Source organism: Sminthopsis crassicaudata, chromosome X (assembly GCF_048593235.1).
Source record: "Sminthopsis crassicaudata isolate SCR6 chromosome X, ASM4859323v1, whole genome shotgun sequence".
In the NCBI taxonomy this organism is placed as follows: domain Eukaryota; kingdom Metazoa; phylum Chordata; class Mammalia; order Dasyuromorphia; family Dasyuridae; genus Sminthopsis; species Sminthopsis crassicaudata.
The window spans coordinates 57,794,309-57,819,214 of NC_133623.1; the positions used below are offsets into that span (position 1 = coordinate 57,794,309).

General features: G+C 41.8%; 1 protein-coding gene across 5 annotated transcripts in view; it reads right to left on the bottom strand.

Moving 5' to 3' along the window:
- GRIA3 (glutamate ionotropic receptor AMPA type subunit 3) overlaps window positions 1-24,906 on the bottom strand; it is a 274,320-nt gene that overhangs the window by 62,388 nt on the left and 187,026 nt on the right. For all 5 annotated transcript variants that reach the window (XM_074277576.1, XM_074277577.1, XM_074277575.1 and 2 more), the window contains exons 10-12: window positions 23,777-23,983; window positions 12,329-12,705; window positions 2,449-2,647 (exon numbers count right to left, since the gene is read on the bottom strand). In XM_074277576.1, the coding sequence (XP_074133677.1) occupies window positions 2,449-2,647; window positions 12,329-12,705; window positions 23,777-23,983 (783 nt within the window). The remainder of the gene's footprint in view (window positions 1-2,448; window positions 2,648-12,328; window positions 12,706-23,776; window positions 23,984-24,906) is intronic.

Here is a 24,906-nt window from a genome sequence, read left to right on the forward strand (position 1 = left end):
ATAAGTAATTGAATAAGTATTTGAATAAAGGCTGTCTTCTTAAAAGTGCATTGTTATAAATTCAAGAAACATGCTTCCCCTCTTTGTATTTCCCATTCAGCAATTGGACAAACTTTGTTTAAGAATGCACTTCTACTTGATTTAATAATGTGGGTTGCTTTAATCCCAATGTCGATTTACTTTGGATGGCCAACATCAAAACAAGCAGTTGGACCCTTTTTCTGGGATCCAAATGAGATGATGTTGGTAAAGTGCACTGCAAACCTTAAAGCTTATATAAATGTCAGTTCTGATTATTATTGCCATCAGGGGGCCTAATTCCTGCACTACGAGAGAGGATGACTTATTATTATTTTTTTTTTGCCAGATGTCTTTCCTTATCTAATGTGCCATGCTCAGAGCAATTTCTAAGGGGTCTGCCTTTTAGGTCTCAGTCCTAGGGTCCTCTGGATCTCATGCTATAGAGTGACAATTAAGTTCATGACCCACCTCCTAGACAAACATGCTTTTCTTCTCCGATCACCTGAGCATGACTCAAGACAAGCCATCTCCCTTGACATCATTCTGTCTGGTCCAATTACCCAATGACAAAGATGACTGCAGTGAAAATCAAAGTAAATGGTCCCTCCACCATCTTGCCCAGCTGTCACCTCCTCCTCTCTGTCAATTCTGGTAAGGGCATAGATGATAGCTCTTTGCATCTCTTTTCTATGGGACATTCTGCTTCTTCTACTAAAGTTGGGGTCTTACACCCAGTGAAGAACGTCTCTTCCCAGGATCAAATACAAATATTCTTCCAAATAATATATATATATACAAACTGAGAGACAATTTGAAAAATTGCCTTGGAGTATTAAGGAGAAACATATATCATCTACAAGTAGCTGCATTTATATCTCAGCCAGTTAAAAAAGCATTTATTAAGAATTTATTATGTGCTAGGAACTGTACTGAGGGGTAAGGATACAATGAAAAGGAAAAAGCAACAGCCTCCACTTTCAAGGAATTCATATTCTAGAAGGAGGGAGAAGAATAAGCATTTATTAAGCACCTTTGCTGTGCTAAGTGCTTTGCAAATTTTGTCTCATTCATCCTTACAACAAACTAGTGGGGTAGGTACTATTATAATCCTCATTTTACAGTTATGGAAACTGAAGTAGATAGAGGTTAAGTGATTTTACTTAGGGTCACACAAGCCGTGTCTGAGACTGGATTTGAACTCACGTCTTCCTAATTTTAAGCCCGTCACTCCATCCACTTAGCTATCTAACAGGGAGATGATATGCAAATAAAGGTGTACAGATATAGTTTTATCTAAGTTCAAGTTCCATTTCTGTCTTAGATATAATAAGCTGTGATAATACCTGAAAAAACACTTAGCTATCTAATGGAGAGACAATTTGCAAATAAATGTGTACAAATAAGATCTCAGATATATATTTAATTTCAAATTCCACTTCTGTTTTAGATATAATAAGATATAATAATACCTGAAACAATACAAACACTTAGCTATCTAATGGGGAGACAATATGCAAATACATGTGTATAAATAAGATCTCAGATACATATTTAAGTTCAAGTTTCATTTCTGTCTCAGATATAATAAGCTGTGATAATACCTGAAAAAATAAACTCTTAGCTATTTAATGGGGAGACAATATGCAAATTGTACAAATAAGATCATATATATATATATATATATATATATATATATATATATATATATATATATATATATATATATACTTAAGTTCAAGCTCCATTTCTGTCTTAGCTATAATAAGCTGTGATAATACCTGAAACAATACAAATTCTATAATTGAGAGAAAGTATACTCCTATGTGAATTCCTGGGACCTAAGGGCCATTTCTTCTTTCACTGGTACTAGCATCAAGGCTGAGTCCTCAAGGAGGACAGGTCAGAAGACTGAGTTTTATTAGTATTGTTGATAGCATAGGAGAAGATGTTTTCACCCTGGGAATTTCTTAAACCAGTGAAATCACAGAACGACTTTTAAAAAAACACAACTATCTCTGTATCTATGTCTATATCTATTCCAATATCTATGTCTACATCTGAATATTCAGGCCATTTCAAAGGAACATCTATTTGAAAAGAAAATACACTTCCAACTAGGAATAACTTGCTTTCCTGTAACCTCTCAGTGACTGACTCAGATTCCTGTAGCAACATAACTGTGGTATTTTAACAGTGAAAAATAGAATGCACCGAGGCACCAGTTGGGATTCGTCCTACTTAAAGGTCAGAACTCTAGGTCCTAGGAAAACACTGTTACTTCAAAGACCAGTCTCATGCCTTTTTTCTTTCCTTTGTTTCTTTCCCCTTGGAAATTCCACATATTTTAAAAAATGACAATTCAAGTATTTGAATATAACAACAAAAACCAGAAGAAGCAGATCTAAGGTCATCTGAAAGGTCACTTACTCGGAAGAATTCTTTGGTCGAGCCCGAGTCCAGGGTTCCATAAGCAATCTCAGTCTGCTTGGCCAGATCCTCCGCACTCTCTATGGGCGACACCATCCTCTCCACAGTTAGGAAGGCAGCGAGGTTGGCGGTGTAGGAAGAGATGATGATGAGGGTAAAGAACCACCAAACTCCTCCAACAATTCTGCCCGAGAGAGATCTGCAAAATAAAAGCCCCAACAAAGCCCACCCAAAGGGGCTGATAAATCTATGGAATTACTTATGGTTAATCCAATTTCAATTCATCAAAGAAGGCAGGTGAGGTAAGTGTACACATGTGAGAAAGCCTTTGCCTGAAATAGCATGATGCTAGAATGGATGCTTATTTCGGACAACAAATACAAGGGTTTGTTTTTTATTTAGGAAAGCCTTTCCTGCCTATTCTGTTTGTCCCCAGTCATGGTACCATGGCTAGTGACCATTCCATTGTCTGCCATGCCTAAGGGGAAAAGCCCTTTTGGTCTACAGGATTGGGGGCTGGATTTGGAATCAGGAAACTTGGTTTTATTTCCCATCTCAGGCACTAATTTACTGTGTGATCTAAGGCAACTTAACCTCTTAACCTTTTGGGGCCTCAGTTTCCTCATCTGTGAAATATAGGAGTTTGAGCCTTCCAGCTCTAGATGGAAGATTCTATTGTGATTGTGAGCAAGTTGCTTCCTTTCCCCGGGCCTCCATTTCCTCCATAAAATGAAGGGTATATGGACTAGATGACTTCTGACCTCTCCAGCTCTGGATTTCACTATGATCTTTTAAGGAGAAATTGAGGCAGGGGAAAAGAAAGAAGTAACAGCCTTTTCCACTCCGAGAAGAACGGTAACATCTGAGTGAAATTATTGTCCATGGTAGAGAGCCTAGGGAAGAAATTTAATAGTACTAAAGTTCAGTCTTTCCGTTGAAAGAATAGTTATATATGGAGAAATGAACTTGAAAACTATATGCATTTCTTTTTCTTGAAATAAATAGCTGGTGGGACTTTATCTCTGACACAGGTCACCACAGAGAATAAAGATCTCCTTTTATCAAGTCTGAACACCAATTCTAGACAATTATGGGCTTTCCAATTCAATTCATTGTATTGCTGTTTTGGGGCCTGAATAACAAACCAATTACAAATTAAGCCATAGTTAATGGGCAGTTCTCACTTAGAGAAAACTAAGCATTTGAATTATAGCAAATTCTATAATGAATGGTGATATCTCCCCAAATCTCCTCCACTGACCTGCCCTGGAACATGATTGAAGATCTATTACCATTAGAGTGCTGTCTTTGAGCTGTCACTATCTCTAGAAGGCCCCTGTAAAATGTGACTGTACAACTAGGATGATGTGGAAACTGGATGTCACTCCATACATGGGGATGTGAAACTTAGAGAAGATCTGGAGCAGGGGGTGGGGGCTGGGGGAGGGCATAAGTGTGTTCAACTATTTGAAAGGTTGTCATGAGGAAGAGGGACGATAAAGCTCTATCATAGAAGACAGGTTGATCCCTTGACTAAAAAAAGTACAGCAAGTGGATGAATTGTAATAAAGTTCAAGAAAAGACTCGTGGGAAGGACATGGAGTAGTTGAAAGAAATTTAGATGTTCTAGATTTGAATAACAAACACCTTTTATACTTGCTACATTTGGCCAATCTCTTTCACAATCTGGGTCTTGGTTTTCCTCATCTGTAAAATGAAAGGGTTCGACTAAATTATCTTTAAGGTCCTTTAGCTTAGAGGTGTTAAGCACATGATCCATGGGCATGTGGGATCCAACATTCCCAAGAGAGGCCTGTACCAGATTAAAATGTAATTGAGAAAGATTTAAAAGATCAATAAAATGCAATAACATAAATAATATATTTCAAAACTAAGTCAACATGCAGCCTATAGGAATCCTTCTATATGACTTCAAAGCTCCTGTTTCTATTTGAGTTTGACACTGCCAATTTAGCTGATCTCAGCCTTGGTACTTGACTACTTTATGATTCTCTGTTGCTCTGATTAGAGGGTGGGACCATGAACCCCAAACCTCCATTTAAGGAGAGAATTCAACTTAAACATCTCTTCATTTTTCATCTGGCAACACTACTTTGGGACATCTCTGATTGATTCTCCACCATGCTCCCCCACATTTTGAATTTTTGTATTTTGTTTTCCTCCAGTAGATTGTAAGCTTCTTGAGGCCAGGGAACATCTTTCTTTTTATATTTGTATCCCCAGGCCTTAGCAGAGTGCCTGGCACATAGTAGGTGCCTAAGAAATGTTTATTGCCTAATGTCTCTAAAAGTTTGGGAAGACCTTCCATGGAAGACTACAAGAATCTATAACTAGAACCATAGTATAGAAGGTAGGAGACTGATTGTGAAGTCAGGGAAAACCTGGGCTCAAGACCTTCTTCTATGGGATCCTGGCCAAGTCACTTAACCTCTTAAGGTCCCGAGTGACATTCAAGAACTCTAAATTGAGGATGATTGTTAACCTTCTTTGGTGGTTGTAGTTTACCACCCAGCAGTTCCTTATACCGATGAAATCAAAAGTCCACACCTCCTTCAGAAATGGGAGAGAGACCCATAGGAAATGAGAAGGTTTGAAAAGGTTGAGATCTCTCTGTACCTGTGAGAGTAGGGCCCATATTGGATGGATAGATCCATCTTAGGACTGAATCATGGTTTCAAAACCCACTCCATTTTTAAGACCTCTATTCCTGCTGCTCAGCTTTGTTCTCAGACTATATAAAATGGATTATATATTTAATTCTTTCCTGAACACAAACACTTCAAGCCCCTCCAACATGAAAAGCCACTTTGCTAACAGGTTTTTGCTAACTAATAATTATTCTCTCTCAGGGTTGCAGTCAGCGAACATTTCCCTTGCAGGAAAGAAAAACATCTGGATGAGTCAGAGATGAATGTTCTACTTCTGGACCCCAAAAATACACAGAATGTTTCTTTTATAAAGCTGGACCTTCTATAAGTTGTTTCTCCTTTTTGGGGGGAGGTGGGGAGGATGATGTGTGCATTTAATTAGTTTCTGACTGATCTGGGTGACTTTGGAAACAATTATTAGTGTATAAGGGATTAATCCCTGTAAGTAGCTTCGCTTTGTTAATCAGCAAGAAAATATCTCTCCTTTGTGGTTCTAAGAGGAGAGAAATGGGAATGGTGAGTGATTTCTGGAAGATGCCATTTTTTATTCACACTGAAAATTCACTTAAAGGTACAGGAAGAGCCAAAGTCACCCTAAGAAGGGAAAATGGCCTTTTCTTTCTGACAGGAGGGGAGAGATAGTCATTGGGAAGAATGGGCTTTGACAGTCTCAGGGGTAGATAATTTTAGGAGGCCTTGAGGGGTTACAATGAGATGCAAAATGATGAACATTCTGCCCCTGGGAACCAGGGTGCAAACTTACAGGTGGTTCTGAATGGTCTACTTGTCAAAGCAGGGATATGTATGGCTCTTTGGGTCAGTTCCACAGCTGATTTGGAGATGGTCAATCCAAATGATCAAGGAAAACATCCAAATCCCATGGGAAATGGTCACCAAAGTGGCCATGAATGGCTACTGAATTTGGCAATTATGAGGACATTTTTTTCTCCATTTCTTTACATATGAGGGTCCCTACATACCAAAACTACAGCAATAATTACAGGTAGCAGGAAGTTAAAACAATAATGACAAATTCCTTGTTTACATTGGACTTCAAGGCAGAGAGACCAAGGAGCCGATATAATCCCCCCCAAAAAAAAAAATCCAGTCCATTAGTGGCCACTAGGGTAGTCACAGTACCTATGTCTACTAGGCTATTGACTTTAATTTCATATTGAAAATGTCTCTCATTTGGAATCTATATCAGATTTAGAAGTTGTAGTTTCCACATCCCCCCTCCACCCAAGTAGCTCTGGAAAGAACTCCTTTTTTTGACATTCTTACTCCACTCTCCCTATCCACTTATAAAGGGCTATCAGTTCCCTGGAGGGAGAGGTGGGGGGGGGTGGGAGTTCAACTCCTTTGAGAGAAATGTGCTGCAGATCCATTTGCATGTTAAGTTACTTTCCTCATTGTAAATGATTATGACCACATCTCAGATGGCAGCCATAGCTTGACAAAAACGACACTGATGGGTGAGCCCTGTCACTTTTGACAAAGGCTCTATTAAAAGCAGACAAAACTACAGAGTTGAGCTAAAAGGCCTGTCACCTTTCAAAATGTCATTCCTCCCCTTTACTAAATTGGCATGTTGCTTAATGTTCATTTCAGACCAAGTTTTCGTGCGTGAGACAGAGCTTGAGCTTACTATAATGAAATGGCTTCCCAATAACGGCGCTTCCTGCACAAGCGATGGGGCATTCTAATCAGTGAATCATTCTTGGGAGGACTGTGGTAGCAGGAAGTTAAAGCAAATTAGAAGCAAGAGAAATGAGAGGCAGCCAAACCAAAAATTCTGGAAGATTGAGCCAATAACAAACACTGTACTTGTTATCTGTTGAGCCCAAGAAACTATGATTTCCAAGTTAATCATAAAATGCATTTTATAACCTCTGATAGGGTGCTAAAAGTGAGGGATGGGCCCTTAACCTTCCTCCCATAAAAATATATATAAATATAAATCTCCACTTTGCTAACAAAGAAGTGCCCGAATTGTAAATTCATTTCTGTTTTGCATAGACTCTCAGCCATTACTTTCTTTTAAATCTCCTTTTTCCAAAAATATATACCATTTTCACACTGCTCACTGTTCCACGACTGTGACCGATTGAGGAGAGGATAAAAGCCAAAACAAAATACCCCAAACCCAAAACGTGCAGAATCAATCATCGGCTCTTATGGCTGTCTCTGATGGGAATGAGGAACTGTGTCCCTGAGATGGAAAATGTTGGCTTTTAGCCATAGACCTCGTGAAATCGTTGTAATAAAAATGTTGCTATTACATCATCTATTTATTACCCTGGCTCCCCTAAAGTGAATTTGCAGCAGGAAGAAGAGGTGTTGGTCATATATCAGAAGACGAAAGGATGTTGTTTAAGGAGAGCAAAAAAGAAAGAAACCATCCTCCCCCATCCCTACTGTTTTTTATTGTTATGTTTATTGCTCTGCATACATTCTAGGTTTTTAAGAGCTTCATTAATCTATGTGTCACTAGAGAGAGCTTCCCCCCCTGCCCATCTTCACTGCCTAGAGAAAAGGGAAGAACAAGGAGGATGTTAACCGGTCTCAAGAAGTCAGCCGTACCTGACTCGAGGACCATCTCAGCCTTCTGAATACAGCCAAGACATGGCTGGATCTGTTTGATCTCAGCTAGTCAACCCTCAACTAGCCCTGCGGCAGTTCTGCACATGACCAGCAGGGGGCGAATTTCCCATGCAGTGGGGAACAGCAGGCCGCCTATCTTCTAGACTGCTCCTACTGTTCAGGGCTGCGCCAGCTCTGTCTGTCTGCTTGTCAGACTCCTTCAAAGATATCCCTTCTGGGGAGGAAGACAAAGCTGTGGGTTTCTGGCGGGGTTGGGGAGATTCTAAGGGCTGGTGAGAGCAATCACAAGGCTAGGAAGACTGGGCGAGGCGAGGAGAGAGGATCAATGGCTGGGGCCTTGAGACCATGCTCGTTTGGCCTGTTGCTAAGAAATAGAGAGGAGATGCTTCAGATATGGAAGGCGAAGGGTGGGATGATTTTTTCAAATGCCCAATTTTTACTAGCGTTAGGCTATATCTAAGCCCCTGCTCACAAGCTGGTACGGGAAAAATTAGGACTCGGTTATGGAGTGACCGAACTGAATGTCAGAGCTGGAACAACAGCCGGATGAGGGCTAGAAAGGGAAGGAGGGGAAGCTCATGGGATCACGGGCTGTCTGAGTCGACAAGCACGTAGCAAGGGCCTGCTATGTGTCAGGCACTATGCTAAGAGCTAGGCATAAGAAGGAAGGCAAAAACTGCTTCCACCCTTGAGGAGCTCGCTCTAATGGAGCTGGAAGGACCAGCAGAGGTCACGGAATCTCAGATCTCATTTGCCAGAAGCAGAAACTGAGAGAGAAAGCAAGGGCTTATGGGATTATATAGACTGTTAGAGCTGGAAAGGCCCTTAGGGATCATTTAATTCAACATTTTCACTTAACAGACGGGGAAACAAATCATTTGAATCCCATCTCTCCTTTCATATTCCTGGGATGGGTTGATTTGTGTAGAAGTAGGTTCAGTGTTTGGATAAAGGTTACCCTTTTGATTTTTGCCTCTCTCTGCAGTTTGATATAGACAAACTCATTCACTGTGTTCAGTCAAGGGAGTTAAAAGTGTCAAACTTAACATTTGCCCAGATCCTCCAGGCCCTCAGGACACTGTCAATAGTTCAGCCTGGCTGACGTGGAATGATGCCCACAGCTCTCCTTGTGATGCCCCAGTGCTTGTTTCCTGGCCTGTTAATTTGGGTGAACACATGGTCAATAGCATTTGAAATGCCCTCAGGGCTTATGTTCGTTAACAGGCCGGACCAAAGCACAGGCTCATTAGAGATTGGGAAACCAGAACACAAATACTGGGCATCAAAGCAAACCTAAGTGGGGGGGGGCAACATCTAAGTGCAAGGAAGGAAGGAGAGAAGCAGGGCGGGCCTGTGAGACCTATGAAGATGGCATTCTCAGCTTGTAAAAGCTTAGTTAAGACTCTTCTCTCAAGTCCTCAGTTTCCTCCTCTGTCAAATGAAGACTTAAACTAGATCATTTCTAAGGTCCTTCCCTGAAGCTTTGTCATTCTTTATTCTTTGGTCCCTTCCGGCTCTGAAATTCTAAGTTCCCTCCTATATCTGAGATTCTCCGTTCCAAGTTCCCTCTCGGTTCTAACATTCTCCAGTCTATGTTCTAAGATGGGATGGGGGAAACTCATGGTCTGAAGGGGGGGGGGAAACTCCCCAGTGCTGCCTGAATCAGATTAAAATGTCACTGGAAAATGTTTAACAAAACAAATATACATACGATATACCACAGATAATATTAATTTGTAGTTTTCTCACTCTAGATGCAGCCTACAGGAATCTATTCTTTATTTAAGTTAAATGCCACTGGCCTAAGTTCTCTTTCCTGTTCTCTGGGCCTTCCTGGCTCTAACCTATGTCCTAAGGTTTTTTCCATGGTATGATATTCTAGGGTTTTATGTTCCATATACTCAAAGTTCTCTCCATTCTTTGGAAGAAAATGTCTCATAATTCCTCAATTGACCATGGCTGTATAAAGACATTTGGGGAAAGTTAATTGCACATGCACAAATCTGAACTAAGAAGCTTGTTTCAAATGGCAACTATTTAAAACAAAATAAGACATCTGTTTTCTAGGGGCCTTGAGAGGCCTGGTACAGCAGCAGAAAGGCTAGATTCTGAGCCAAGAGACTTGAAGTCAGTTTCTAGCTCTGACACTTACTAACTCTTTGACTCTGAATCTCCTTTTAGCCTCTCAGTGCCTTGGTTTTCTTATCTACAAAATGGACATTCCTCCTAGGACTCTTGGGAGAAAAGCCCAGTGGAAGTCTCCAAGTACTGGACATGTGAGCACTTACTCCCAAAGGGGAAGGATACCATGATAGATGGCAGCCTGAGTGGATGGGGCAAGTTACTTAATTTCCTTTGTCCTAAAGTTCCCTAACTTTAAAAGGAGGTGGGTTGGATTCGACCTCCAAGGTCTCTTTTTTCCCTCAAAATCTGGTATTGGACTGGATGCCTTCTGGATTCCCTCTTTCAATTCTGTATCAAGCATGCAATGACCTGGGATATATACAAATGTATGATATAACAAAATATGTTAAAGTAGTTAGAAAACAACCAAATAACCATCACTTAACTCCAATTGCCTCAGAAAAAAAAAAGAAAATGAACAAAGAGCAGAATTTGGGCGCCAAGGCTAGTCCTGACTCATTTTGCAGAGGTGACCCCAGCTGTATGGAGTATGAAAAACTCTTTGAAATCCAAGGACGCTCTCTTTTTTGGTGGGTGAAAACCAGAGAGGGTGGGTGTGTTCTGTTCCTGGAAAGGATCACATGCTTAGTAGAAAACACAGGGCTTCTAAAGACAATAATTATATACTCTGAAGAAGAAAACGGCTGCTTGCTCACAATCGCCCCTGGTATCTTTGTCTCTGCAGGAGAATGTGGTCTTTGCCATGGGGATAATAACCTGCTCCATTCCTCTGCCACTTAAGTGTCACCCCATAAATATTGCTACCAAACTTTCAAAACCTGCCTGGCTTGCCAGTTCTAGGTCACCAGCCTACTTTAAAGTTAATATTTCTTGAAGTGATTTGGGGAAATCCACCTAAAACAAATGGCCCTTTAAAAGAGTCCTGTGTGAAGCATGTTCAACTATGGCGGGGAGATCATCAATCCAGTTTGGAGAGCTTTATTTATGCAAAGCTATTAAAACCGTCAATCTTAATGAGTGTACACTATCATCTCACCGCAGAGTTACTGGCTGTGTTCCAGTAGCCTTCATTAGTGGTCATTCAAGAGCTCCACTTTCTTGATTTGCAGCAGACAGATAGACACATGCAAATTTGTAAAGGAAGTTTGCCCAACCAATGAGACCCAGGTGAAAATCATGGAAAGCCATATATTGTTAAGTGCCAAAGACATGAAGAGTGGCTCATTTCGGGGAGGGGAATGTGGTGGGACTGAGAGGCGTATGTCGCTCAGATCTGTCTGAGCTGTGGCTAGGGAGGGCGTGTTGAAGTCAAGTCCTAGTCACTATGATTTTCAAACAATGGAAGGTCCATTAACAGGATACATTTCAGGGGGCTTTATTAGTCATTTGGGTTATTGCAGATGATCTATGCCAGAGTAACTCTGAGGATTGGCTAAACTAAAAGACTGTGTTCATTTTACAGCTTCGATGGGCTTAAGACTTAGCTTTAGCTGATATCTGTTATGATTCAGTCCAAACTCTGATCGATAATGTGGATGCTGATCAATTTTGCACCTCCTCTGCCCCATTGTGTCTTTATCACTACAGGAGATTAGAGTCGCAGTAATAACACTGCAGGCATGGGAATAATACTGAAAGCTAGCTTACATGGAAATGTAATGAATACTGAGTTACATATTATATTTTAAGAGTCCTAAATAAGTTCCTCCCTGGACCATTGAGATGTCTGATATCCTACCAGCCTGAGATAGGGACACTTCCTAATGTTTAGTTGACGGGAATTTCCTCAGGGTAAGGAATTATCTCCAAGAGTCCCTTGTCAAAGAACAAGTATTCTAGAGAGATAACTTACTGAGTCTTTAAACTATTAAAAATACATTAGTGATCTCAGCTTGATTATCAACTAGATGATTAATTGAAGAGGAATGGAAGGACAGAAAGGTGAGTTTTTATGGGGGAAAGGATAGAAGGAAAGGGCTGTCTGGAGATTAATAACATGAAACACCACAGTAGAGGGCAGCTCTGAGCACCCAGAAGGTCCAGAGTACCTGAGAGATAGAGGATACATTAAGAGAAATGGGTATGCGCCAAAAACAAGTGTCACCCATTTTCATATGTTTATCTAGGACTATCCTGACTCACGCCTCGCTCAGTCGGTCTCAATAGGAAACTCTTACTGTTTTACTTAAGACTTCTCTGATAAACGTAAGACTAGCTGGTCAATACTGATGTTAACCAGAGTTTGTATATTAGCTGTAACATACAGAACTAATAGCTATTATGGCAGAAATGCATTCAGAAAACTTGCTTGAAGGATGATAGCAAGCCAATGGTCTGATGACGCTTTGCCTTGGATGGGGTGGTAAATGAAAGAAAATGGCAGTCATAAAGTATGTTCACCCTGGCACTTGTACCCAACCACAAAATGCAAGAAGGGGGATGAGAATGATGTAGAAACAAACCTTGGAGAAATATCACATCCTTGCTGCATAAAGGCACCCAAGGAAAACCAGAGGCTATTAAATATTCCGAATTCATTAGGTGGGTCAGGAGGGCTCTGGGGATCCCGAGGTTCTTCATTATTATCTTCCAAGTGCCATTCATAAGGACTGAATCTGCTGACCAGGAAAAGAACGACACTGACGCCGATGTAGGCAAAGACAATGCACATCCAGATCTCATAGGCCAAGGGGTCGAGGAAAGAGAACACTCCTGGCTTTGATTTCTGAGGCTTCTTAATCATAATGGAGATGCCCAGACTCATGAAGGGCTTGGAAAAGTCTATCACTTCTTCACGCACCAGAGTTATAGTGAGGGGGGCGACAGCTATATCGGCTCTCTGAAAAATCAAGAAAACAAATGACAACATTTCCATTAGTCACTTGCTATTCAAAAGAGGCAACTTGGTATAGTGGAAAGACTTGAAATCAGTTAGGAAACTCGATGTGGAATTCCCCCATTTACTAGGTGTGTGCCCTTTTCAGATTCTTCTGCTATAAAATGAAGAAGCTGGACTGAAAAAGGTCCTTCTAGCTCTGATACTCGGTGGTTCTACTTTTTGACAATTTTTTTGCTTTTTTTTATTACAACTTTTTATTTTCAGAACATATACATGGATAATTTTTCAACATTGATCCTTGCAAAAAAATTTTTTTTTAATTTTTCCCTCCCTTTCCCCCCCTCCTCCCCTAGATGGCAAGTAATCCAGTATATGTAAAAGCATGTTAAAGCTAATATATGTATACATATTTGTATAATTATCTTGCTGCACAAGAAAAATCAGATCAAAAGGGGGAAAATGAGAAAGAAAACAAAATGTAAGCAAACAACAACAAAAAAGTAAAAATACTGTGTTGTGATTCATCTTCAGTTCCCACAGTCTTCTCTCTGGATGCAGATGGCTTTCTCCATCACCAGATCATTGGAATTGGCCTGAATTATCTCATTGTTGAAGAGAGCCACGTCCATCAGAATTGATCTTCATATAATCTTGTTCTTCTTCTGTACAATGATCTCCTAGTTCCACTCACTTCACTCAGCATCAGTTTATGTAAGTCTCTCCAGGCCTTTCTGAAATCATCTTGCTGGTCATTTCTTACAAAACAATATACCATTCATATACCATAACTTATTCAGCCATTCTCCAACTGATGGGCAGCCACTCAGTTCCCAGTTTCTTGCCACTATGAAAAGGTCTGCCACCATTTTTTTTGCACATGTGGGACCCTTTCTCTCCTTTATGATCTCTTTTCGATATACATGGCAATTATTAATAGAGCAACTTGAAGAGCAATTAGAGTATCGACTGCTACTTAAGTCCTGAACTGTTGTTGGCTGGCTCATGAGTTCGTGCCTTGGCTCTTCAACTAAACTCTAAGCACCTAGAAGACAAGGCCTAAATCTTTGTCTTCATGTCCTTTCTCCTTTCCCCTCTCCCTCCCCCAAACCAGACACATGGCACATATACAGTAGGTGTATGAGGGTTCATTGATTTTCTAAGTACAATTATATGTTTGGTGATAAAAAGGGAAATGCTGAATGAGAACAATGGAAGACCAAATGCAAAATGCTTGACTTGGAACTCAGGAAAACCAGGATTTGATTTTCACTTCTGACAATATCTGTGACAAGTATCTCAATCAAGTCCTTTCCTACCCCCCTTGTCCCAAGTATCAAGTCTCAGTTTCCTCCTCTGTAATAATAAGAGAGTCTTTTCCAGCTCTAGAACTACAATCCCTCTGTAAAGCTGGAATCAGATTGGCATCATAGGCTATATGTCAAGTGCTTACTGTAGGGGCTTATGATTTAATCTTTGAAATGTGAATATTGAAAGGACGAGCTTCAAGGATCTCTGATGCCTTCAATGTGTGGATGTGACCTTCACTGATGGAGAATGCAACGCTTCCATACCTTCAGACAGGGCTTCATAAGTTGTTTTGACGCCCTAGAATCATACCCTAGTAGTCAACCCTTTGGCTAAAAACCTCTCTGTGCTCAGAGAGTTGTTAGCCACCACCTGGAAGTCTTCCCCTTCTGGTAGGTCCTCTCAGAGCTTGGGCCCTAGTGAAAAAGATCCGGAGCTGTCCAAGACTGAAGGGTTATTTCTATGGCAGAATGACGCACTGGAAAATGAGTTCATTCTGTATTAGGACGTTTTGCTAACACGGGACAAAAAACATTACACAATGTCAGAGTTGAAAGGACCCAAAGAGTTCAATTTCTCATTTGTTAGAGGAGGAAACTGAGGGCCTAGGGTTCAGGTGATTAGTAAATGTCTGAAGTGACAGTTAAAGCCATGTCTTCCTTAGTTGAAGCCTGTCATACTCTCTGCAATATCCAGTAGCCCAGGGGACCCAGTTCATGAAAACTTCTAGTCCCATGAACTTGAGTGGGAAGAAACGGTATTTGGATTTTCACTAGCTTTTGGGTTCTTTTCTAATCCTATGTGTTTTCTTTTCTTTTCTTTTTTCTTTTTTTTTTTCATTTTTTAACTTCCTGGGATTTTTAATTGAAAAGGGTCAATAATATTTTGTTAAAATCTCTATTCTGAGAAGGGGGCCATGGTCCTCCCCAGAATGTCAAAAGGCTCTAAGACATAGGAAAGGTGAAATCCTGGCCTAGACAGCCTCAGACAAAGAGAGGTCCTCACACAGGGCTTTATTCAAATATCCTGAGGCCATGCCAGGGTCGGGTTGCTGTAGTTCTCCCCAGTTCAGTGAGTAATTGCTTATTGAGTACAACAGCCCTTTCCTTAGAGGGTGATCCCAGACGATCCTTTGGGAGCCTCAGTTTCCTTATCTGAAAAATGGGGATAATGAGTCTTATATTACCTCTCTCCTCTGGTTGCTTTGATCCTTCACAATTCTTAAAGGGTTTTATGTTTAGTCTCTGGGCTCTGGCCATTAAAAAACCTCTCTTTCAAAGGCCTCCATTCAAGCTGAATGGAGAAGGGGGTGGGGTGTCTAGACCACAGGGACAAAGAGCCCTCTTCATATCACTGGACCTGAATATTGGCAAGGGTCAACTTGGCTCCGGTCTTATTCTATTACTTGGTTATGAGCTGCTATTGCAGGCCGTGCTTGGGAATAGCAGGGCTCTTGTAAGAACCTGAAATGGTTCTCTAAAGCCCACTCACTGGATCAAGTCCCGAACCCCCAGTTTGGCATCCCAGCCCCTTCACAGCCTGCTCTGCTGTCTGACCCCCACTCCCATTCCCCCTCAATATAGGTCAGAGGGTTTACAGTTATGGGATCATAGAACTAGAGCAGGAAGGGACCTCAGAGGCCATTTAGGCCATATTTTACAGATTGGGAAACTGAGACCCCAGGAGGGGAAGGGGCTTGCTCAAGGTCACAGAGACAATGCATGAACAAGATTTTAGGGTTGGTGAGGGATATTGTGGATCATATAGTACATTCTCCTTTGTTTTATAGAGGGGGAAACTGAGGCTAACTCTCTCTCTACTGTTCCACTATTTTATCTCCATATTAGAGCTGAAGAAATACAGTCTCTAAGAGCCATGTATGCATCTTAGCTGCAGAGGTCCGTTTGCCCATCAAAGAGGAAGCCATCCCCTGGGACTTCTGGGTGCCCTTAGAAGCATCCCTGGCCTAAAGTACTCTAGAAATCCCAGAAGAATGACTAGAAGAAAGCTCTCTTCTCCTCAGTCTCTGGGGTTCTCTCTTCCACTGGGCATTTATTTCTATCTGCTTTATTCTCCCCCAGGAGCTTTTTTTTTTTTTTTTAATAAAGGCAGGGTAGGGCCCTTCTCTGAATTTCTAATGAAGAAGTATATTAAACTTGCTGTCAATTAAGCCTCACTGATGTAGAAAGCAGCCCTGGCCCAGAGAAGGGAGGAGCCTTCCAGCTGAGCTTTCCAAAGCACCCAGAAGAAGTATGGCACAGCTGGATAAAGGAGAAGAGCCCCAAAAGGTGAGCATAAAGCAGCTTAGCCATCGTGCAGAGGAAAGCCACTGTGTAATTCTTCAGGGCAATCCATAAGGTGACTAAGTTACCCTCAACCCCCCAGTAGGCTGCACTATAGAAGGTAAATAGGGACCAGGCACAAACTAGCTCTCAGCATCTCCACTGGGGGGCTCCCAGAAAGGTTACAAAGCAGATCTAGGGCCATATCAGGCTCAGGCTCAGGCCCAGCACCAGGCTCACATGAGAGTGGAAAAGAAGAAAGAACACTCATTCTGGAATCAGATGATCTGGGTTTGAAAACTTTTTTTTTTTTTTTTTTTTTTTTGCCATTTACGACCATGGGCATGCTTCCCTGAGCCTCAGTTTCTCCATCTGCAAAGTGAAGGGGACTTCTGAAGTTCTTTCCAGCTCGAGGTCTATGATCTTTTGTGTGATGCTGGATAAGTCCCTTTCCCTTTCCTGGCCTCAGTTTCCACATCTGCAAAATGAGAGACTGGATTAGGTAGCTTCTGAAGTCCCTTCTAGATCTTTGATCCTTTCTATTTCTAGAACAGAGCCCAAGCTTCCCATTGAAGTTGGGGGGCAGAGTAAAAAACTGAAGGGAATGCATGGGGCTTCTGTTGAATACTGCAATTTGAACTCTTTCACAGCTCCCAGAATCCTTCACTTAAATTTATTGCAAACCCTTTTGTTGCTGGGGTGATGAATAAAGAGGGAACTCAAAGATAAAGTGAAGTTATTCTCCCTACATGAGCCACTTCTCTGTTTCCTCTTCTGGGACCCAAAGTTTCACAGAAGAGTAAACTAAGTCTCAAAGAGGTTGAATTACCCAAAAGTCACCCAATCAATCAATTAATCAACAAGCATTTATGAAATGCTAGGCACTATGCTAGGACATGGATATTCAGCACAAAAGCCAAACAATTTCTGCTTTCAGGAAGCGATAAGCTTCCTATGGATAGTAAGTGACAGGGCCAGACTTGGAAGCTATGTCATGGGACTCCACTATACCATGATCCCTCCCTTGGGTGCCTCTTGTGAGACTGCCCTTTATCAGAGTCCCAGGAAGATCTTTGAAGCCTATGCCTTGGGTTATGCTGGGTTGGAAGCAGATTGTTCTAAACAACCTTCATACCTGTGTGTGCACATATGTACGGAGGTTAGCTAGGTGGTGCTGTAGTGGATAGCACACCAGGCAAGGAGTCAGGAAAACCTGGGTTCAAATACCACCCCTGACATACTGCTCTATCCAAGTCCCTGAATGTTGCAGAAGTCAATTCCCCAGGCAATTAGTAAAGTAGTATCCTGGATAGGGGATTGGACCTGGAATCAGGGAAAGCTGAATTTAAGTATGGCCCTGGACACTTACTAACGACTCTGCCAAGTCATTAAACCTCTCTCAGCCTTATTTGTTCATCTGTAAAATGGGGATAATAATAATTCCTACTTCCCAAGATTGTGGTGAGAATATATCACATGATATTTGTAACATGCTTTGCAAATCCTAAAGCACTATATCAATGTTGGCTTTTTATTATTACTATCAGTGTCACTATTATCTAAATTGAAGATCAGGTGATGATTGATGTTAGTAGAAACAATTTCCACATAGGAGTTCCTTACTTTGATGAGACCAGTGAAAAAAGTGACAATGACCTAGCCCTCACCTACAGGGAAGCAACTAGGGTGGAGATGTGTCCTGCCACCAGCCTCAGCAAGGGCCAAAGCCCCCACTTCATGACGACACTCCCCTGCATCAATGTTCTTGATGCTGTCAAATGGTTCAAGAACAGAAATAGATAGGGTTTTATCAGTGGAAATGACATCAAAGAAGCATCATTATGATCTGCCTCATTGCCGTTCCCCCCCAGGACAAAGGGGCCTTTCCATCTGCCCTGTGACTGCATATTTCTCTCTGTTGTCTCCCCTGTTAGAATGGGAGCTTCTTGAGAGCTGAGTCTATCTTATTTTTATATCTGCATCCCCAGCACTTGGCACAGTGCTTTGTACTTAATAAGTGCTTAATACTTTTTTTCATCCATTCATTATTTTATTCACTCCTATTCCCTGCCTCACTGGGGTGTTATGAAGAGATTCTGTTGTGAGCCTTAGAGTTATAAAACATAAAGAAAAGGAAGTTGCTGCTTCCTGATGAGAAAGTTTTACCACAGGCAATGCCATTTCTCCTACTTCTACCATCCTCCATTTATGGTTACTCCAACGCTGGGTTCCAGGTGCTTAAGGATTTGAGCATTTTGCTTTCCTGTCCCAAACACTGACTTGATCTGTCATGGGTGATGCAGGGAATGGGGAAGGTTCTGGATAGTTAAAGATTTCCGTGATTCTTTTGAGATCTTAGATATCAAAATTTTCAGAGGTCATTACGCCAGAACACTCATTCTACACCACAGGAAATGGAGGTTGGGTAAGGGGAGTAACTTACTCAAGGTGACACATAGGATCACAGCTCTAAAGTTGGAGGAGACCTCAGAGGCCACTTTGTTTAAGTCCCTAAATTTATAGATAAGGCTCGGTTATCAAAAGCCTCACAGATATTATGTATCCAAGTCAGCAAATACTAAGTTGCACAATGTCAAATTGGAGATCTTAAGTGACAATTCTGTATCAGAGATGAGCTAATAATGGGAATACATTAAGTATATTTACCAAGAAAATGGAGTAGATCATATTTTCTTCTTTCTTTAGGACTTAAGGTTGTCACTATAAACCTGTTATTCCTGTACTGTGGCTGTCAAAAAGGGCAACTTAATTGGGAATTCTGACTAATAATACAATGTTTCTATTGCACTTTCTGTTTTAATTCAGTTAACATTTATCAAATGCCTACTGTGTGCGATGCATGGTTCTTGGAGCCAGGAAGACAAAGGAAAAATGGAAAAAAGGAAATGGGTTTATATTCCACTTTACAAAGCCACTGTGGGCATCTCACCAATTTTGCCAGGCAAGTTGGGAAGGCAGAGGCCACAACTACTGCCTTCCACCTTTTTTCCCTGCTTCGTAAGCTGATCTAGCATGGTACCTCATGAAGAATCCTGGACCAGAAGTTTCAGTCCCCACTCTGCCATCATCTCATTTACATAAGCATGGGTAAGTTAATTCATGTCTCAGTTTCCCCATTTGGTAAATAAGGGGGCCGGACTATATGACCTTTGAGGTTTCTGCCAGCACAAAGTCTTTGAACCTTGCTGTTCTCCTGGGAACGTGTACAGTATGGAAAGCCAGGGAAACTGGTGGTCCCGAAGGGCTGGGACGGAGCCTATGTGGTGGTGGTGGCAGATACTTACGAGCCAATTCCCAACACAAGCTGCTCAAAGCAGGTGGCCGTTTCTAAGGCCATAACATTCTGAAGAGTTTATATAATGGGGCCCATTGGGTGGCGCTGACTTTTTTTTTAATAGCTCCTGAGTGCTCCAAATATCAACTTTGACTATAATTTTTTTGGAAAAGAAGAAACCATTTTGGAAGGCAAATCCAATCCCCTTGGAATCACTCCTTCTCACTGCTTCACTAGCACAGACCATGAGCCCTCTTTAAAAGCTTTCTTCGAGTCTGCACTCCGTCACTGGTGTCCTTGGTATTCTCCATCCTACAGGACAGATGGCTCAGCCAAGCTGAAGGTGAGGCTCTTGGCCAACTCCCAAATGGGATTGTGGATGTTGGGCGCTGTACAGATTGCCCCTGCTGTACTTGGCTCCCTTACCCCAAAGCTGCTTCGGTTCTCTGGGACTCACCTCCTGCCTGCACCTGGCTCTTTGCTATTAGATTGACCCCTGCCTCCTCCTGCCTCCTTGTAGACTCCTTTCCTCAGGGCACAATCTGGCTCTATTCAGAGGACTGTAGGATTTAGATCTGGAAAGAACCTTAAAGATGACCCAATATTATTAGGACCAAAGATCTAGAGCCCCGCCAGGCTCTCTAGTCCAACTCCCTCATTTTACAGAGGAGGAAACTGAGGCAGGCACGAACAAAACTTGGCCAACATCATACATTGAGTCCCAAGATCATGAATTTAGATGGGAATGGACCTCAAAAAACTGAGCTCCAGGGAGTTTAACACAATGTTTCTATTGTACTTTATGTTTTAATTCGATTAACATTTATCAAATGCCTACTTTGTGCAACGCATGGTTCTTGGAGCTCCTTGGGGCTCAGGGAATTTCAGTGACTTGCTTGAAGTCATTTGGGTGAGAAATGTAGCAGGTAGGATTAAAACACGATCTCCTGACTGCATTGCCAGGACTCTTTCCCCTATATTCTGAGTCCAGCCCCCTCATTTCTAGGGAGCAATCGAGTCCCTGAATCAGACAGGAACATTGGACAATGGTTTAGATTTTGAGAGCCAATCTCCAGCATAGTTGGTGCTTAGCAAATGTGGCCAAAGCCCTGATCACACAGGCCAGTTGGGAATCCTGGTCCTCCAGGGCCTCAGCCTTGGGCTGTCTTAGCTTCAAAGGCCCATCCTGAGTGCTGGCCTGAGCCTACTTCATCTCTTGCTCAGACTACCGCTAAGGAGCTGTTGGTTGGCAGGCTGCCGCTGCGGGGGTGGGATGGGACAGGACACGACACAGAGGCCTCCCAAAATCCAAGTGTCATGCTCATGTCAGCAAGGTGACTACTTCCCTCCCACACACGTTCTCTCTTCCTCTCTCTATTCTAGAAATTATGCCAGTGGGGGTGTCCCTACCTGTCTTATTCTCAAGTGACTTGTCTACGAGTGGAACTAAGAGTCCTAAGAGTGAAAATGTACATCATCTACCCTCTTCCCTATGTCTCTCTTGGGCTTCCCCTCCCCTCCCGTCCCTGCCCCCTATCTCTACAGTGTAATGCTCCCAAAGGAAGAGCTCAGAGAGGAGGGGGGGAACATTTGATCTTTGAGGAATATGTGGTGCAGGGGAAAACTACTGAATTTGGCATCTTGAAACCTGGGTTCCAGTCCTGGCTCTGCTACTTACTGGGTGACCTTAGCCAAGTCACTCAAGCTCAGTGAGCCGTAGTTTCTTCCTCTGGAAATGAAGGGGTTGGAGCAGCCAATACTCTCAGTTTCCTTTCAGCTCTATGTGAAACATAGATCCTATGACCTCACCTTCTGTAAGTGCTATAGGAACCGAGGTTCTTATGGCCAAATGCTTCCATTATTTAGGGACTGGCAGCTCATTAGCAAGTTAGTTAGTCTGCCATAACCTGGCTCTTCTTTGGGGGATTCAAAGACCTGGGTTCAAGTCCTACCTCTGACATATGCTAAGCAATTTACTTAATCTCTCAGGGCCTCAGGATGCCTTTGAAGATTATTATCGACTCAGAGAGCACACGAAATTTGACCTGGCCTTGAGTTGAACTTCCTTTCTGCCAGAGAGATCCACTGGGTGCACCATAAAGCTTTATTATATAACCCAGTAAGGACCAGATGGATGCTCCAAAAGTGCCAGGAAAAACTGGGTAGACTTTGGAGCAGAGAGAAAGGAAACATCCCCCACCAAACAGATGTGCATTGTCCAATGCATGCATCCACTGGGATGCCAGAGTCTGGACAGCCTGGGCGTCCTGCCATTTGCCCTCTTGTTCCAGATCCAGACCTCTAGAGATCCTGCCCATTTTCCACCTCTTGTTCAGGAAATTATCATCAGATCAACATTAGCACTGCTATTGGAGAGGACTTGAATCTTATCTCAATGGCTCTATTTACCCTCCCTGGCACCACCTAGGCTGAAGCTCCTTCTCATGTAGCCTACTCAGACTACAACTGCAATTTCTGCATGCTCTCCATCCATAGAATGGAAGCCTCTTGAAGGTCATTTTCCACTTTTGGTTTTGAATTACCTGCACCTAGCACAGTTCCCAGCATATAAATATATAAATGTTGACTGATTGAATGGTAAAATGATAGGATCATAAATACTGGAGATGTTGAGATAGAAGGGACCTTAAAAGTCATCTGGTTGATGCTGATACATTGTTGGTGGAACTGTGAATGGATCCAACCATTCTGAAGAGCAATTTGTAACTATGCGCAGTTATCAGACTGTGCATACCCTTGATCCAGCAATGTTTCTACTGGGATTATATTCCCAAGAAATCTGAAAGGAGGGAAAGAGACCCATATATGCAAGAATGTTTGTGGCAGCCCTCTTTGTGGTGGCCAGAAATTTGAAACTGAGTGGATGCCCATCCATTGGAGAATGGCTGAATAAATTGTGGTATATGAATGTGATGGAATATTATTGTTCTGTAAGAAATGAGCAGCAGGCTGATTTCAGAAAGGCCCTACATGAAGTGATGTGAAGTGAGATGAGCAGAACCAGGAGATCATTGTACACGGCAACAACAAGACTATACGTGATCAATTCTGATGGATGCGGCTCTCTTCAACAACGAGAGGATTCAAATCAGTTCCAATTGTTCAGTGATGAAGAGAGCCATGGACACCCAGAGAGAGGACTGTGGGAACTGAGTGTGGATCACAACATAGCATTCTCACTCTCTCTGTTGTTACTTGCTTGCATGTTGTTTTCTTTCTCAGTTTTTCTTTTTCTTCCTTCTTGATCTGATTTTTCTTGTGCAACAAGATAACTGTATAAATATGTATACATATATTGGATTTAACATATACTTTAACACATTTAACATGCATTGGACTACCTGCCATCTATGGGAGGGGGTGGGGGTAAGGAGGGGAAAATTTGGAACAGAAGGTTTTGCAAGGGTCAATGTTGAAAAATTACCCAGGCATATGTTTTGTAAATAAAAAAAGCTTTAATTAAAAAAATGTCATCCAGTCCAGCCTATTCATTTTACAGATAAGACCACTGAGGCCCAGAGAAATCTAATGATTTGTTTAATGATTTGTTTATGATTTCTCTGGGTAGTGATATTGATGGGATTTCAACTCAGCTTCTCCCAGTAATGTATGTTATTTTATACCTGAACTGGCAAGTATGTGACATTCCATTTCTGGCCTCCATGCCTTTGCACATTCTCTACTCCCTATGCCTGGGAAGGTTTTTATTCCCACCAGCTTGTAGAATCCCTAGCTTCCTCCAAGATTCAGCTCAAGTACTACCTGCAAGATGTCTATTTTTCATCCCTTAGTGATTAGATCCACTTCTCCACATTTCTTTTTTGTTTTGCTATTCATTTATTTTTTGTTTCTATTTTTCAAAATACATGCAAAGATAGTTTTTAACATTCACCGTTGCAAACTCTTGTGTTCCAGATTTTTCTCCCTCCTTCCCTTCCCTCCTCTAGACAACAAGTAATCCAACACAGGTTAACTATCCTCCATTTGCTTCTTTAGGCAACATTTGTTCCTTCCCCTTCCCCTCTCCCCTAAATAAAAAGTAAGCTTTTTGAGGGCAGGAACTATTTTGTTTGTATTATTAAGGCACATAATAGACTTTCACAAATGCCGGTTGAATTTAATTGCTTGAAATGGAAAGCGTGGGGAAGAAGGTTGAATGAAAACTTACCCCATAGACAAGCTCCCCAACCATGCCGTTCCATATTTTTGTCTCAGGATCCCTTGCGCCATATTTCCCATCTCCAACAATGGACAGCTTGTATTTGATCCTCACATGCTTGGCTATTTCATAGGCTAAGTCAACGCAATAGCCTTCATAGCGCTCATTACCTTCTAATTGCTCATGGTTCTTCTTGTACATGACATAGGGAGATTCCTTTGGGATCAAAATGAAGATCAAAAGTTAGCTCAAGCAAACGATCCTAAGTGAGAGAAGCACCTAATCTAGAAGCATGGGCTTCCTTAGCTTATAGCTGAGAAGGCTTAGTGCTTGTATGGCTGTCATTACATTGAATCCATAGGTAAAAGTCCTTTAAACTATAATTCACTGGACTGGACCATTATTCCAGGCACTCAGCAGCTGCTCCGTAAAAGCTTAAAAATCCATAGAGGAGGTTTCTACATGTGGAATCCTGGAGCTGGACCAACTGTCCACATGTATAGCCCTCAGTCATGCAGAGGCTAATAGCCCTTGATGGCTCAGGGATTTATAGGGCCAAGAAAAAAAAATGGACTTTCTGAGGTGGAAGAAGAAAGTCAATTGGCACTCACTAATCCATGCTATCTGGGGAGAAAGTCAGCTGAAACTGGCAGAAAGTCTGGATTATAGGATTATTTGGAAGAAAATAAAATTCAAATGAATTTGAATGCTCCCTGTTACTAGACATGGTCAAAACAGTGTGAATAAAAGTCCTCAGAGCTACTTTAAGAAATAGACAAGGATGATTTGGTGACTTCTGATTAGCTTGTAAATTAACAGTTTATTAACGGATTAGGATTTTTTCCCCCCAAAAAGTCTAGAGGAGAACTCTAACCTAGCTCCAGTCCTGTCTGCCCTTGTCCCCAGGAAGGTTCCCCGATTTGGCATTAGTGAAGTCTAAATAAATGAGTTTTGCCTGAACTCTGTAATCTTCCTCAAGCTCTATGAAATCGATTTGTCTTCTGTTCCCTACAAATGGACCAAATGGATTTTTGAAAAGCCCTTGTGGAATCCTTTTAGAGCAGGCATTGAATGAATAATCATACTTGACATGTGGGAAGTGGGTTGTTTTTTTTTTAAAGCTTTCATGTTGTTTTAAC